We start from the raw sequence: 15,883 nt of genomic DNA on the forward strand, positions 1-15,883 counted from the left end.
TTACATAAACAATTCCTTTGGGTGATTTTTGGACCTATTTCAGTGTTGCTCATTTTATCTTTCAAAGTGTAGTCCACCAGATTGCATACCCTGCTGGAGGCTTAGCCACCTCACCTGCCGATATGGATTTGGTCAGTTTGATGGCATTAGTGTTTTTAGCCTCCATATTGACTTCTTTCTATTTTTGGTTTGCCCTCTCTCTCCATTCTCTTTCCAGCCATATTTTCCATAAACTCCTCTCCTGTATTTGATATTATAGAAGAAATATATACAGGTTACTTTTCCTCTTAAAATTCATGCTGTTTCTTTCAATCTTGTAAATTCGAGCAGTCACCAAGCTTTTGATGACCAATTCTGGCATCTGTTATATTAGCTTTCTTTCTATGCCTTGTGCCATCCATAGGTTTGTAAGTTTGTTTCTGGAGTGTCAGCTGATATGGATGCCAGAAAAGTAAGAGACTATCAGTGCCTCCTGACCCACTCATAATGATCTCTTTTCAGCAGAATTTCTTAAGTCATTGACTTAGCTCTGAGTCGTTTAAGCAGCTGATTCTACATACATAGGTTTTTCCCCTTTGCTATAACATTGCTTGAAAAATCTACCAATACTACCTTAAAAAGAATCATTGGAGATTTTTCTTAATTTAACATTTCTCAGATTGGTAAAATGATAACTCATTTTTGTGTGTGTGTGGGATCTCTTTCACTTTCCTCTCATTCTTTCTCTCTTCACCAGTAAATTTGAGCTTTTTTGTGACTACTTATGAATCCCCCAAACTTTATGCCTCAGTGTTTCAAGATGGAAGCAGCATACCAGTGGTCTGAATAAGGAGAAAATATTTCACAGAACAATATATTCAAGCCTCATATGTGGCTGTGGGTCATTATCTATTTCATAATTTTCCAAGATGAAAATGAATTTGTAGATTGTTGTTCATAAGGTGATTATCAAGAACTGAGAATGTGTCTAAATGCCCATGCCTTTTCTTTGACTTTACATCGTTTGCGTTTTACCTTTAATTTTTAATGGATCAAGTGACACTGAATTTGAATCTTATTTACTTTACTTATCATGTCAAGATCAGCTTTTTGTCCCCTGGCAAATTGGTTTTATACATGTATACTGAGTTCTGTGTTAATAGCATTAATAATAATGGCTGGCTTTTTATATCTGTGAAGAGGGTTTATTGCCAGGCAATACAGATCACCTGACACCAAGGGTATTAACACTTGATTTCTGCCCTCAAGGAGTTTATGCGATGTAGAAGGGTAGATGGGCAATAAGAGAGCTCTGCAAAGCTCTTCCCACATAGCATTCTCTCATTTGGTTATGAGGCAGCCAGGACCGCTGCTTTAGGTTACAGATGAGAAAACAGAGTTGGCTTGAAGCTATGTGACTTGTCCAAAGGGACATGGTTATCAAGGTGGAGAAATGGAGCATCGATGAAGGTCTTTTGTCTCTCAAGTCATTGGTCTTTCACTTTCCTTTATAAACTTAGTGCCGGGAGGGAATCTATTCTATTTATCTGATTTTTTTTTTTTGTAATTTCATAGATCTTCAACAGTATTTACTGTTGACTTTCTGCTTTCAGTGTTTTGAATTGATTATTAGGTAGTTTCCTATCCTAAGCTTTCTTTCCCTTAAAGTAGCGTGCTTTTCTTTTTTAATTTGTAAAAAAAATATGACTCTGATGTGCCTACTAGGGGGATTAAAAACTTAATTTGAAATTGCTTAGTTCCTGATGTCTGGATGCTCTCTACCTCTTTGCTGTGCTCCATGTCAGCTACAGTGAACAGAGAAAACAAGCCTTTCCATCAATTAGTGTTGGACTCTCAGGCAGTGCTGAATTTAAGCCAAGAAACAGGGCTTTAATGGATATTTCCTGCTTTGACTTCCTTCTGTAACTTGATGGAAGTAAGTTATCTTTTCATTGCTTGTTCATCTCTGGAAAGGGGAAGAGTATTATCCTCCTGGTTAATCTGCAGGGACGTGATAGAGGTTAATCACATGTGAAGTCATTTAAAATTTTTAATTGAGTGTATATGAAATGGATCTAAAATTTGATATCTTTGTGGCTGGAGTTGATGGCAGTTGTCCAAGTTTCAGATAATGATTCTTAGTGCCGTGGTTTGATTTCGATGGAAGAATGTCAATACGTGTATTTGAAGAGCTTAAAAAATGTAAAAGTTATATTTTGTGACCTTAAACGCCATTTTTCTCTACCGTCTTAGAGGGAGAACTGGAAGAAGAGTGGCTTAAGGAGGCTGGTTTGTCCAATCTCTTTGGAGAGTCGGCTGGAGATCCCCAAGAAAGCATGGTGTTTTTGTCAACCTTGACCCGGACCCAGGCAGCAGCTGTTCAGAAACGGGTAGAGACGGTCTCCCAGACCTTGAGGAAAAAAAACAAACAGTACCAGATTCCTGACGTCAGAGACATATTTGCTCAACAGAGAGAGTCCAAAGAAAACGTAGGTGTTCTTTTTTGATGTTAAAGCAAAGGAATAATTGCTTTCAATTGACCGGTCCCATCCAGTTTCATTCAAATCATTAAAAACTCAATGAGCACTTCTATGCCTGGTGTGAAGGCTCTGTGCTGGCAGTGATCAAGAGAGACCTGGTCCCCATCCTTCTAGAAGTCATACTGCTGGGGCAAAAATTGTAAACAAGTTAACATTCGGTGTGATAATCCTTGTGTTAGGTGTCCTTGCAGCGTTAGAAATGGCCCTGACACCTCAGACAATGTGACTACCAATTGTTACTTACAGAGAGGTAGGAGGTAAGGGATTCTTCCTTATCTATTAACTCTTGCAGGAATATGTGCTTTTTCCCAGACTTGTTTGGGGATGAATTGGAGGGTGAGGGAGCTAACTGCAGTGTAATTAGAAAGCAGGACCCTGGAAACATGAAATAACTTTCCCTTTTTGTCTAGTGCTTAACACAATACCCAGCACACAGAAGATTTGAGTAAATATTTGTCAAGCCGATTAATTTATTATGGAAGCTGTTGGAATCTGGGTGAGAGTGTGGGACTGATGAGTGAAGAGCTATCAGGGTAGGCATGGGGAATGTGAGAGACCTCTTTGGCCTAGAGCAGCAGCCCGTTGGGGGGCTCCTTTTTACTCAGCCATGAGGACATAAGGAGTTTGCACCAATGATAAATTAATGTCATCTATTCCTTAATCAGGGAAGTCTTGCTCTACAAAAAAAAAAAAAAAAAAAAGGCAGCTGAGATCAATGGTCTTCTTAGGGGTAAAGTTGATTTACATTCTGGATTATTTTCAGATGTCACTGAATAGTCCTGGCCTAAGACCCGGGGGTTTGTTGGAATGAAAACAAACAAAAGGGATCTCGAACACTGACGATAATAATAATAATTGCTGCCACCACTGCTGAACACTTACTGTGCTAACTCCTTCCCTTGCCTTATTTCATTTAATCCATACAGCTGTCCTGTGAGTGAGGTATTGCCATTTCCATTCTATGGTTGAGGCTCATAGACTTTAAGTAACTTGCTCAATGTCCCATGGAGAGTAAACCCAAATTTGTGTGACTTCGAAGTATGCGCTTTTAACCACTACATTTCCTGCTGTATTTGGGTTTCCATATATGATTCTGATATTAAGTAACCCAAACAGGAGATTCTATTTATACTGCAAATAAAAGATAAAAGAAAGATCATATGATTCTAAAAAAAAAAAAAAAAAATAAAACCGGATACCTTGTAGTTATAGTATCTTTCTGTCATGTAGAGGATTTTTTTTTCCTGCTCTTTGTAGCTATTTTATTCTTCCAAGAAATCCTTAATAGCTTCAGATTGTTACTCTATTTGCCTGGGCAATTGTGGATCAAATTCAGTCTATTTGATAGGAATTTTAGGGTCACTGGATTGTTCCCGGCAGGTCCCTCCGTGCTGTGAGGCAGCTCAGCACTTACTTACCACCCAGTGCTTATTTGGGGCAGCCCATGGAGTTGAAGGACTGGACTAGGTTTCCAGCTGCAGGAAAATGAATGGTAAGGAAATATAGTATTAGGACATTTCCTTCCCAATTACAGAACCCTCCCTGAGGGAATTAAGAGGAAATAAAAAGGGGGATGGGGAAAGAATGGAGCCTAAGCAAGATACGTGTACTGTGGGATTCCTGCCAGTCTCTAAGAGGATCTTGCTACTTGGTGCTGGAAGCAGCGTTTTCCAGCAAATTCCTGGTAATATCGAAGCCACATGGTTTGAGTCCATAGTAATTGATGGATTGTATCATCTGATGGAATCATTAAGAGAGAAATAGCACACGTAAATTAAAATATGTTAACTTGCTTACACTGCATCCCTTTAATTGTCACCTGTTAGAAATATGTCCCCCATTCCTCAAGGAAACGTGGGCCAGCCATCTTCACCTGGATTCTTCTGTTCTCAAATAAGTAGAAATTCAGCCCTTCCATTTTAAATGCTTCCTCACGAAGCCCTTGCTGACACTAGGAAATAGAATGCAGAAATGAATACCATCTGCACTGTTATCTTTACTTGCTAAGGAAAACAATTCTGACCACATGCTCCAAAATATGTGTTCATATGTAAGATTAGAATTCCTCACTGTGTTCATTGTGTTGTGGAGGGCCAGCCTTCTGCAGGCTTGTGGGCGAAGAAAAGAGGATGGCATTTGCTCTGTCCTGAGAGGGACTAGAGTAGCATCATGACCCCTGTAGCACTTGTGTGGTTGGGTAGTCACTATACACTGTCCTGAGTACCTCTGACCTCTAAGAGGTACACCAGTGGCTGCTACGTATCTGCCCTAGTGCTTTTCTAGACTCTTCTTAGATAGCGGGTGAAGGGAGAGACCTTTGTGCCTATCAGCATGAGGGGAAATGGGTTTGAAAAGACTACAAAGGCTACCTTATTTAAACAGAGATGAAATTCCATAGAAAGATTATTTAAAAAATAACTCATTCAAATACACCTTTGTGTATGATTGTACTAGACTCCCCTTCCTGATTCCCGAATTCCTTTTGAAGCTTTAATTGGAAGGAGGAAGTACTGCCTGACCACACTTCCTGATGAAGGGAGCCAGCCATGTTCTATGGTGTCTATAAACCCTCGGAGGACTGCAGTTTTCTGGTGCCACTGCCCGAATCCCTACGAAAAAGAGTTCCTTTGACTCTCTGAGCTCGTGTTATATTTAGTTTTTGGTAATTTAGTTTTAATTTATCTCACATTTATTACTAGCTTTTTTTTTTGAAGAATTTCTATTTTGTTAGCTTCATGACAACTTGTAATTATTTTTTACAATTTTTTAATTTTGTAAAATTTTTAAATTTTGTAATTTTTATAACAGCGTCACCAAAATGTAATTCACATACCATATAATTCATACATTTAAAGTCTACAATTCAGTGATTTTTAGGAGATGCACAGATTTACAACCATCACCGCAGTCAGTGTTAACACATTTTCAGTATCTCCCAAAGAAAGCCCATTAGCAGTCATTCCTATATTCCCCTCCTTACCGCTAAGCAACCTACTTTGCGTCTCTATGAGTTGCCTCTTTTGGATATTTTGTAGATAAGGAATCATATCTTGTAACTGGTTTCTTTTACTTAGTGTAACATTTTCAGAGTTCATCTACCTCATAGCCTGTATCAGTACTCACGTTCTTTTTTTATTGCTGAATTACATTTCATTGTGTGCATCGACCACACATTGTTTATCTACTCCTCTGTTATTGGATATTACCAGCTTTATTTTCTTTTTAATAAGTTTGCCTTTTCCCTTCAACTAAGTAACTCTTCATGTTTTTCATATTCCCTGTAGGGTTTAGTATTGTGTCTTACAAGTTGGTAAGTGGGTAATCAAATATTTGTTGGATGATTGCTTGTTGATTATAACTGAAGTCCTTTTTTTCTGTGGTTGTTATAATTCTGAGTATGTTTCTTATACTCTAAAGGTTAGTAATGGAATTATTTACAATACCATTTCTCTGGTTGTGAGTTGGAGATGACTAAATGGCCCACATTCTATCTTTAGGCTCCAGATGGCACTGAATCACAGTCAGTCAGAACAAATGAAAACAAATATCAAGGAAAAGATGGTATGTTGGACCTGTTCTCTTGTATTTTCCTATTTATTAGCATAACAAACCGATACAACCTTTTAAAATATTCACCTCCAGGGGCACCTGGGTGGCTTAGTCGGTTGAGCGTCCGACTTTCGCTTAGGTCATGATCTCACGGTTCGTGGGTTCGAGCCCCACGTCGGGCTCTGTGCTGACTGCCAGCTCAGAGCCTGGAGCCTGTTTCAGTCTGTGTCTCCCTCTCTCTCTGACCCTCCCCTGCTCATGCTGTCTCTCTCTTTCTCTCCTAGAAATAAATAAAACATTAAAAAAAATAAAAAAATAAAAAAAATAAAATATTCACCTCCAAATTCTAGTAAACAAATTTTATTAAAATGCTAATATATAAAGTGCCCAAGTAGATGATTACATAAGGCTGAGAATATAGTGCCCATTGATTTTTTTTTTTAATGTTGGTGTATCTCTGTTCTACATCTCTATGTATAATCCATTTTCCCAAATGCTTACCGTGTACCAGGTATTTTGTGTAGTAGGTACTGTTCTTGACCCATTTTACAGATGAGAAAACTGATGTTTGGAAATGTGAAGCCACTTTCCCAAGGTCATACACCTAGTAAGTGCAGCCAATGGATTTGGAGCCCCATTCTGAAGTCATAAGTTCTTAATTCATGAATGGATTCCTTTTCAGAAAGTTTATAAAGGCTTAAAAATTAGGATTTTTGGGGGGCCCTTCATTATAATTCTCCTATTCCCACTTTTTCTCTTCTATACCTATTATTTCAGAAATGGGTTAGAATTCCATGGCGTGGATGAAAATAAATGGTAAGACTTCACTGGCGCTTAATCAGGAAAGAATGTATAGCTCTTTCACTTATTTGCAAAAAGAAAAAAATAGTCTAAATTAAGTTTAAAAATTTAATCCTTACTGTGTTGTTTAAAAACTATCACAGTCTGCGGCTGCCGGCTTCCAGCTCAGGGACTTTTCCTTTTGTTTTGTTTGTGTTCTTAAGAGTGTTAATACCATGAATAGTGTTGTATTTGGAGTGGAAGGGCAGGGGAAGAGTACAGGGAGACTGGGGAGGGCGCCCCACCTCATCACCATCAGGTCCGTCCAAGATTATAAGGGATATTTTGGAGTCTTGGAACAGCCAGTATCTCTGTTTTTCTTTCCATACGTTTCTCAGAACTTCTCTCCTGCATCCCGCCTTTAAAAATAAATGAACAGGCACATAAGAAGGTGCATGTGAGTGTGTATGGACACGTACATGTCTATGTATTTATATCTATAAAAGCACTGGCTACTACATGGAGATTTTTTTCCTTATATTTTTTTTTATATCAGAATGAAATTACTGAGTGCTTCTCCACGTCTGTGTAACCAGCAAACACTGAAGCGGCAAGCAAGCTAGAAATAGCTGGTGCTGGCCCATCGGAGACTTGGGTCATTGAGAGAGACAGATGAACCTTTTGTGCCAGTGGTCAGGATGCCTTGGGGAAGATTGACTGGCAGTGGCCCAATGAATACTGAGGAAAACATTGTCCTTTCTTGATGTTTTCCCCCCTCACCAGAGGTGGTGATGTAGGCTGTATAAACAGAAGCTCTGGAAGACAAAGTTCATTATATGAGTCCTTTCCCACCTCTCTTGCAGCAGCTGAGTAAAATGTGACAGACTTGCCTGGTTTACATCTACTTTTCAGCCTCCGATCAGAATAATAAGGCTATATGTGTAATGTCATATGTGTAACACCGTGTCGCTGAGTGTATACCGCTCACCTGTTGTGAGCAATGCCGTAGTCTTTCAATAGACAGTAAATTAACCAGTTTCATGTAAACTTTGAAAGGTTCAGAATGAAGTGCGTGGAAAACATTGTCTGGAGTTCAAATGTGGAGCTCTTTCTGTTTGAAATTTGAAGGTGTGAGTGACATAGCCTATTTTAAATGTTTTCCTATACTTGGGCTTTGATTGATGTTCAGTGAAAGATATTTATCCTAAATGAAAAAGTCATGAAGTCTTCATGTTGCAAGAGTTGTCTCATTTCAGATTAATCTGCTAATTATTATTCTTTTCATGAAATTATACAAGTCTGTGTATATGAAAAGCCTATTGTTTTATTCCTACACTTAGAAATATTAATAATATCCAAATAATTTTTAAAACTTTCACGTTAATATGGATATTTATTTTCTCTTGATTTCCGTGCAGGAAGGAAAATCCTCCTTAAAAATGCACTTTGAAGTGAACAATTAAAAAACTTTAAGGAATTTTGTAAAATATTTATAAGCCAGTGCTATTGTTCACTTCGCCACCAAGGAAATTATACTGTTTACACTTTAGGACTTGAAGAATCAAAAGGTTTATCTCTGAATTCTCTGTTCACTTTTCTAAGAGTTGGCCATTGATTCATGGATACTTTTATTAGCCAATGAACTATCCATTTCTTGCAGTGGTGCCCCTCAATCACCCTTCTTACTGTTTTTCCTACTATCTACCATAACTTGATCTGCCATTTGATCTCTTAGGCTTTTATACTGCATAATTTTTATTTTTGCCACATTTTGGAGCAAATTCATGTATTTTAAGTATATTGTAATTGAATTATAATTTCTCTCCTCAGTTTTGAAATCGGAGGACATTTTGTGTGGGGGGGCAGTAGTGTTCATTGTAACTCTTACATGGGGGTGGTGAGAAGGAAAATATGGGGTAGTTTTAAAATTCTTGTCCATAAACACTCTGCTTCTGGAAAGGTAGCTTCTAATTTAAGAAAATGGCTAATCATTTTCCCCCCCTCTCAGAATGGTTTCCTAGGAAACCAACATACATATTCACAGTAAAACATATAACAGTGTAAACCAGCAGGAGAAGAAAACTAAAATTGTCCTTTGGCATTTAAGTTAATACTTTAAAAATTAATTGTAAAAAGGTCTAGTTATTCTAATTAAAAAATTGTCACAAGCTGTTGGAATAGCAACACAAATAATATATAAATGTGCCGTAGGTGGCAGCAGATAATTACCATCGAAGAGCTTCAAATTTCTTCTTATTTTTGGAATTGGCCTAGGGCAGTGTTTACTGCCTACTGCCTTCTTTAACTGGGAGATGCCACCAGGTCCACCTCCGTCGTTTGCAGGGCCCAGTGCAAACTGACAATGTGAGACTTGTTCACATTCCAAGGCAGCAACAGGAGAGCATTAAACCCAGCAGGGGGCGCTTCTGAACGCAGAGTCCAGTGGCTCCGACGATCACAGTCCTGGAGGCCGCCCCTGCTTATCAAACAAGTCATGAGGCTAGATTCATGTTTATTCCTAGTTTTTCATTGGGTGAAACAATTGTTGTAAATGACTACAAAGATAGTTTTCTGAAGGCAGCAGTTTTAATAACACACGTATATATGTGGCAAGCCTTTGTTAAAATTTAAATCAGCTTTACCTTCTGTTGCCTAGTTGTGTTAGTATGTAAGCATGTAAATGCAGTGTGTCAGTTTATTTTGTAATTCAGAGCTGTTTGCTGTGAATTAGAAGTCTGCAGCGAAAAAAATAACAGTAATCCTGTCATTGGTTCCAAGGTTTTTCTAATGTGAGTTGCATTTAAACCAAACACTTAGCAAATAGTCTAATTTAGAACCATCTTCCCCAAAGCTTTAAAGCTGGTGTTTTCAGCAAAGAGGTTTTCGAATGTAAATTCTTTCCTAGAGGATTAACAATGGACAGACAAAAAATTTTGTTAAACTATTATATACCCTTGAAATGTTGATATAACGATCCAGAATTTTTTGGACTGGGTTTATAGTTGTGAGAACCTTCTTAGTCTTTGATATAATTGGCTGCAAAAATCTGTTGGTTCATGTACCAGGTACTTGTAGAGCTGACTCCCACTGGGGTAAGTTTTTGGCACCAAACTTTGGAATTCTTACTCTGATAGGTAGGTAACATTCCAGATAGGAACGGAGGGGAGTGGAAGAGGTCTCTTCCAGGAATCTATTCCAGTGTGAGAAAATGAAATGGTATATCACTAGTTCAAAGAGAGAGTAAAACTAACCTCTTTCCACCCCCCTCCCTACTTTTGGTTTTTGCTTTTAATCTCCCAGTGTAAAATAAAAAAACAGTTAAGTCTACTGAAGTTTTGTGAGGCTTTTCATTCAAAGTTTGAGATCATCCGTCACTGTTGGAATTTGGCCCAATCTAAGAATTGTGACCTGTGAGAAAGATTCCACAATTGAACTATGGACTCTAGTCTCCACCTTCCCCGTACCCTCCATGCACCATTGGTAGGGTTCTTTGCATATATGTTTTGCCTTTAAAATATCCATTAACTACTGACTATAGTAAATAGTACTTCCTCCAAAGGTTTGTATATACTTGACATAAAGACATAACAAAAGAGATAAAGAAAATACATTAATTGAGTCATTGTTTTCCCAGACCAGGCATCTAGTCTGGTTGTTGGTGAAAAAGAGCTGATCCCACTGGTTCCTGAGGAGGCACCTGCCTCGGAAACAGACATCAACCTGGAGGTGTCGTTTGCAGAGCAAGCAGTCAATCAGAACGAGAGCTCCAAGGAGAAGACCCAGAAGAGCAGAGGTGATGAGGCTCCATTACTTGTACGTAGTGCACTATTCGCGTTTTGCTAAATATAAGAGTATATATTTTTCATCAGCTTTTTATTTTGTAAATTTCAGACCCATAGAGAAGTTGGAAGAATAGCATAGCAAACAGCCCTACAGGATTCATGTAGATCCATTTGACAGTTAACATTTTACAAACTTTGCTTTTCCTCTTTCTACATCTATTTATGTTGTGCTATTAGCTGTGCACTCACTTTTTTTTTTTTTTTAAGTAAGCTCTGTGCCCAGCGTAGGGCTTGAACTCATGACTCCGACATCAAAAGTCACATGCTCTCCCCTCCACTTTGCTTTAGCTTAACAAAGACCTACAAAAAAAAAAAACCCCAAAAAACAAAAAACAAAAAAACCACAGCTATAATGCTTAAGAAATTGAACACNAAAGTCACATGCTCTCCCCACTGACCCAGGTAGGCACCCCCCTCCACTTTGCTTTAGCTTAACAAAGACCTACAAAAAAAAAACCCCAAAAAACAAAAAAACCACAGCTATAATGCTTAAGAAATTGAACACTAAAGCAATAATTTTATTTAATAATGGTCATATTAAAATGTTCCCAGTTGCCACAATATTGTCCTTTATAGCTTCTTCCTTCCCCACCCCCATCTGGAATTTAAATAGGGGTTGTATGTTAACATTTGATGCCATATCATTTGTTTTCTTGAATCTAGATCACATCCCTTGCTTTTTCTTTAATATTTTTGAAGAGTCCAAATCAAATTTCTGACTTTGTTCCTCATGACTGGATTCAAGTTAAACATTTTTGGTCAAACTACTGCAGAGATGAGGTTTATGCCTCTGATTGCATCATCAAAAGAGGGGCATGCTGTCACATGGCCCTTTTATTGGTGATGGAAGTTTGACCACTTTGGTAAATAAGATGTTCACCAGATCTCCGTATTATTAAGATACTTTTTCCTACATGCAGTTAACACTAATTTGTTATGCTTGGGACTAGGTGAGTATCCCCTTTGTCAATAACAACCAATTGCCCACTGGTTTCCTCATACGCTTGTAATCCTTGCATTGAAACAATAGTTAAACTAGTGCTTGAGAAATGGTGATTTTCTAATTTTTTAATTCCTTCCATATTGATTGGTTAGCAATCTTTTGTAATACTTGCTTTCTCTCCCTTTTCTCTTTTTGTTTTTGAATATTACTATGGACTAATGGCTTCCTTTTTTTTTTTTTCATTCATTGTTTTATAATCATTATGTTTTTCTTCGTTGTTTGAATATACCTACAATTGACCGGTGGGAGCCCTCCAGGCTGGGTCCTATGTCATTTTAACATGCCCTCATTTTTTTATTTCTTTGTTTTCTAGTAGGAGATCTTCCAGGCTCACTTTGTACTTTTCTTCCCTCAGATTTGAAAGACTCCCATTTCTTCAAGGAGCCCTGGTTTCTTTTAGTAGCGGATAGTATTGAGAAACTAAGCTCCACGTATTGCATGTTCTTGTTGTTACTGAATGTCTTATATTTTTAAAAAATAAATTTATTTTGTAGAAATTCACACCTGCAGAAGTTAAAAAGATACAGTGAACTCCCCGTTACTTCCCTACTGGCCCCAACATTCATTAACCCATGGCTAATCCTGACCTATCCACACCCCCAACCAATGCTCCATCTGTGTTATTTTGAAACACATCTCTTAATTATATTTTGTCATCGATAAGTATTTCAATACATAGTTCTAAAAAATAGAAGGGTTTTTAAAAACATGTCCATATTACCATTACTGTACCTAAGAAATGCTAACAATTCTTAATTTCAAATATCCAATAAGTGTTCAAGTTTCAAGCTGTATCACAATTTCATGATTTTTTTCAAGTTTATTTGAATAGGATTCAATTAAAGTTTATGCATTGCAGTTGATTGATATGTCTTTTAAGACTTTTAATCCCTCCCTTTCTCTCTGTTCATTGTTCTCCCTTGTTCTCACTATCCATTCTTCCTTTTCTTCCTCAAAATTTATTTGTTGAAAAACCTGGTTATTAAGTAATAGAGAATTTTCCCCCTCCAATTTCTCAGTTCTGGTTCTTGTAAGTTACTTGACAATAGATTTATCAGATTCAGGTTTTTCTTTTTTCTCTCCCCCCCCCTTTTTTTTGACCAAGATACTTCATATGTGATCATGTATCGAGTCAAAACATCTAGTCTTTCTCTTTGTGTGCATTCAGCATCTGGGGCTAACCAGCACTTGGATCCATTAGTTATTAATGATAATGAGATGCTGTTTTCATTTCTTTATTCATTTATTTTTTTAATTTTTAAATTTTTAAAAAATTTATTTCTGAGAGAGAGAGATAGACAGTGTGAGCAGAGGAGAGTCAGAGAGAGAGAGGAAGACACAGAATCTGAAACAGGCTCCAGGCTCTGAGCTAGCTGTCAGCACAGAGCCCAGCGAGGGGCTCAAACCCATAAACCATGAGATCGTGACCTGAGCCGAAGTCAGACGCTTAACTGACTGAGCCACCCAGGTGCCCCTTTTGTACATTTATTAACTTGAATACTTTTTTAAGAAAAGCTATCTAAAATGATTCTTTTTAATTTACCAATTGCCATGTATTTTTGGTTCCTTAGCATCTTCCACTAGTGACCATTTAGTGTTGTTGTATTTTAATGTTCTTATAAAAATAGAATTTGCCTTTCACTCACATTTCATAAAGCAATTTTCCCCAACTCTTTTCGTGGATCTTCAATACCTATACGTCAGCATTATTTGAACTAGTTTTTGAATCTACTAACAATTTTCATGNTATATAAAAAAAAAAATAGAATTTATAGAAGTAGTCGTATATGACCTGATTCTGGACAGAATTTCCCAGGTGTGTCTGATATACTTTCTGCTTTAGACCTAGAATTTTCTGTTTCCCACAAGAAACCCTGGTTCTGTTTAGTAGACGTATACTTTTGTAACTATGATCAGGACACTAGGACTGTTTGTTTCTGTGGGTTGGTCATTGCTTAAAGCCTGTTCAGAGGCCATAAGTGCATCAGGATCCTCTTTCTTCCATGCCGAGAATAGTCATTCTCCGGATACAGCCGGTGATATAATTAGAACACAAGTAATTACTCGTTTGTTTTTTCCTTCGTTAATGCACAGCGTTCTAACAATAACAATGGTAACACTGCTATCAACAATATGATTACTAGAAAACAGTTTAAACTTGTTTTTCTTTTCTTCAGTTGTTTGTATCCTTGAGATATATCCCAAAAGGACTGTAAGGATAAAATTACTGTGCTTTAGTTTACGAAGGATAGTTATTCTCCATATGGTTAAGCCACCAACTGCATACTTGGTTGAGTTAATGGTTTCATTTTATTTTCAATTTTTAGGGATTGCCTTTATGTTACTTAATTTTGTTTTGTAATCATGTAAAATATTTACATGGTCCAGAAGTCGAATTTAAAAACAAGTTGTGTTAAAAGTCTGGCTTCTATCTCTGAGCTATCCTTCTATTCTCTCCTTCTCCTTATAGGTAAATTTACCTTCTAGGTAACTTCTTTTTTATTTTAACTTTATGATTTATCCTTCTGTTCCTAGATAAATGGTAGCCAACTATACACACTTTCCTCAACCCTGAATTTTTTTTTTTTTTTGACTTTGCATTATATTCTGGAGATTGCTCCATAGTAACTTAGAGAAATGTTTCTCATTCTTTTTTATAAATATATCCTACTGCATTGTGAAGAGGCATCATAATGTAGTCAACCATTTCCCTAATGGTGGACATCTAGGTTGTGTCCAGGCTTTATCATATATTTTTAGGAATCTGGTTTTACACCTAATGGCAAAAGTATAAGAGTACATATCATTTGGCTTAGAGAGATGACCTGTACTCCCAGACTGTCAGTAGAGTGGGCAGTCTGTATCTCAACAGATGGAAGGGGTTTTAAGTGAAGGCAGGAGGGTCTAATTTTTTAAAAAATGAAGACACCGTTGACTTCTAAGTTGTTGCTTCAGAAGTGGATTAGAATATAAATTAAGAGCTACTGCAGAGACTTAAAACTTCCTTTCTTATTTCATTCTCTGCTTAACATTTGTGCTTACCTACCTTCTTGATTTTGTACACGTAGTACCCCACTCTTCAAGTGACCTTCCCATTTGTATCTCCTTGTTGTTCTCTGTCTACCAAGGAAGTCTTAACCCCTCCTTTGGGGTCTAGTTTAGTATCTAACTTTATTATTAAGTCTTTCCTGATTGTGAATTTACATTAGATACAATGTATAAAATAATCCTTTAAGCTATTAAGATGCCATGCTTTTGATAATTATTGTCAATTTAATCTTGTATTTATCTATGCATATATGCATCTGTTCATCTCTGTATCCATTTATCCATACGTCTTATAGAAGGCATGGACGTGTAAGCTTTCACAAGTTCTCAGCATGGTTGATGGAATGAATATTTATATTCACCACTCTGAGGCAGGTGTCTAAGCAGATAAACCTTAAATTCCATTTCTACTCCATGCTCCCCTGCTTCTGTAAATAAGCAGTAAGCTTTATGTGGTACATTGTTCTGTGTTGACTTCCATTTTTTAATTCATTTCCTCCTTCTTACAACGTTGGGTAGTCTTTGTTAATTCTTTATGATCTCTCACAGCAGATTCAAATTTCTCCTCTTAAATTTGTGGATCAGGTTTTATAACCTCTCATAGGCTTCAGTTTGAAGATGTAGCTACTACTTTGTTTTGTGTACCCACTATATCTCAAAATATGCTCTGTAATTATTTATCAAGTGATCTCATGATGTAGACATTACAATTCCTGATTTTCACACAAAGAAACAGTAAATTCTATGTGGCATGCTAAGGCTTGGCTTCAGTGACTCAAATTTTGGAGCTAGAGTTTTTTCTGGAAGGCCTTGTTGACTCCACTTAATGTGCCCTGAAGGTCTCTATCAACTTAATTTAGGTGTGAGTTTAAGTGGCTCTGTATTGCTGCTGCTGACAGCTTGTTCAAGATAGCTTAGGATAGCATATATATAAGATTCTGGCTTGTTGGGTCCATCATATACAGTAGAAATTTAATAATACTCCTTCAGCGTACTTTGGAGACTAAATATTAAGGATTTATTCAGAGATTTTAAGACCATAGTTTTAAAAGTATAACTATGGTAAATATATAAAAAACTATAAATATATATAATATATATTTATACAAATATAAATATATTTATATGAAAATATATAAATA

General features: G+C 37.1%; 1 protein-coding gene across 5 annotated transcripts in view; it reads left to right on the top strand.

The window, feature by feature from the left end:
- The window catches only part of ARHGAP18 (Rho GTPase activating protein 18), a 195,174-nt gene that overhangs the window by 134,846 nt on the left and 44,445 nt on the right, over window positions 1-15,883 (top strand). For all 5 annotated transcript variants that reach the window (XM_077776179.1, XM_077776175.1, XM_077776177.1 and 2 more), the window contains exons 3-5: window positions 2,233-2,468; window positions 6,017-6,080; window positions 10,483-10,661. In XM_077776179.1, coding sequence (XP_077632305.1) covers window positions 2,233-2,468; window positions 6,017-6,080; window positions 10,483-10,661 — 479 coding nt within the window. The remainder of the gene's footprint in view (window positions 1-2,232; window positions 2,469-6,016; window positions 6,081-10,482; window positions 10,662-15,883) is intronic.

The sequence above is a fragment of the Crocuta crocuta genome, unplaced genomic scaffold (genome assembly GCF_008692635.1).
Source record: "Crocuta crocuta isolate KB4526 unplaced genomic scaffold, BGI_CrCroc_1.0 scaffold25, whole genome shotgun sequence".
Lineage (NCBI taxonomy): Eukaryota > Metazoa > Chordata > Mammalia > Carnivora > Hyaenidae > Crocuta > Crocuta crocuta.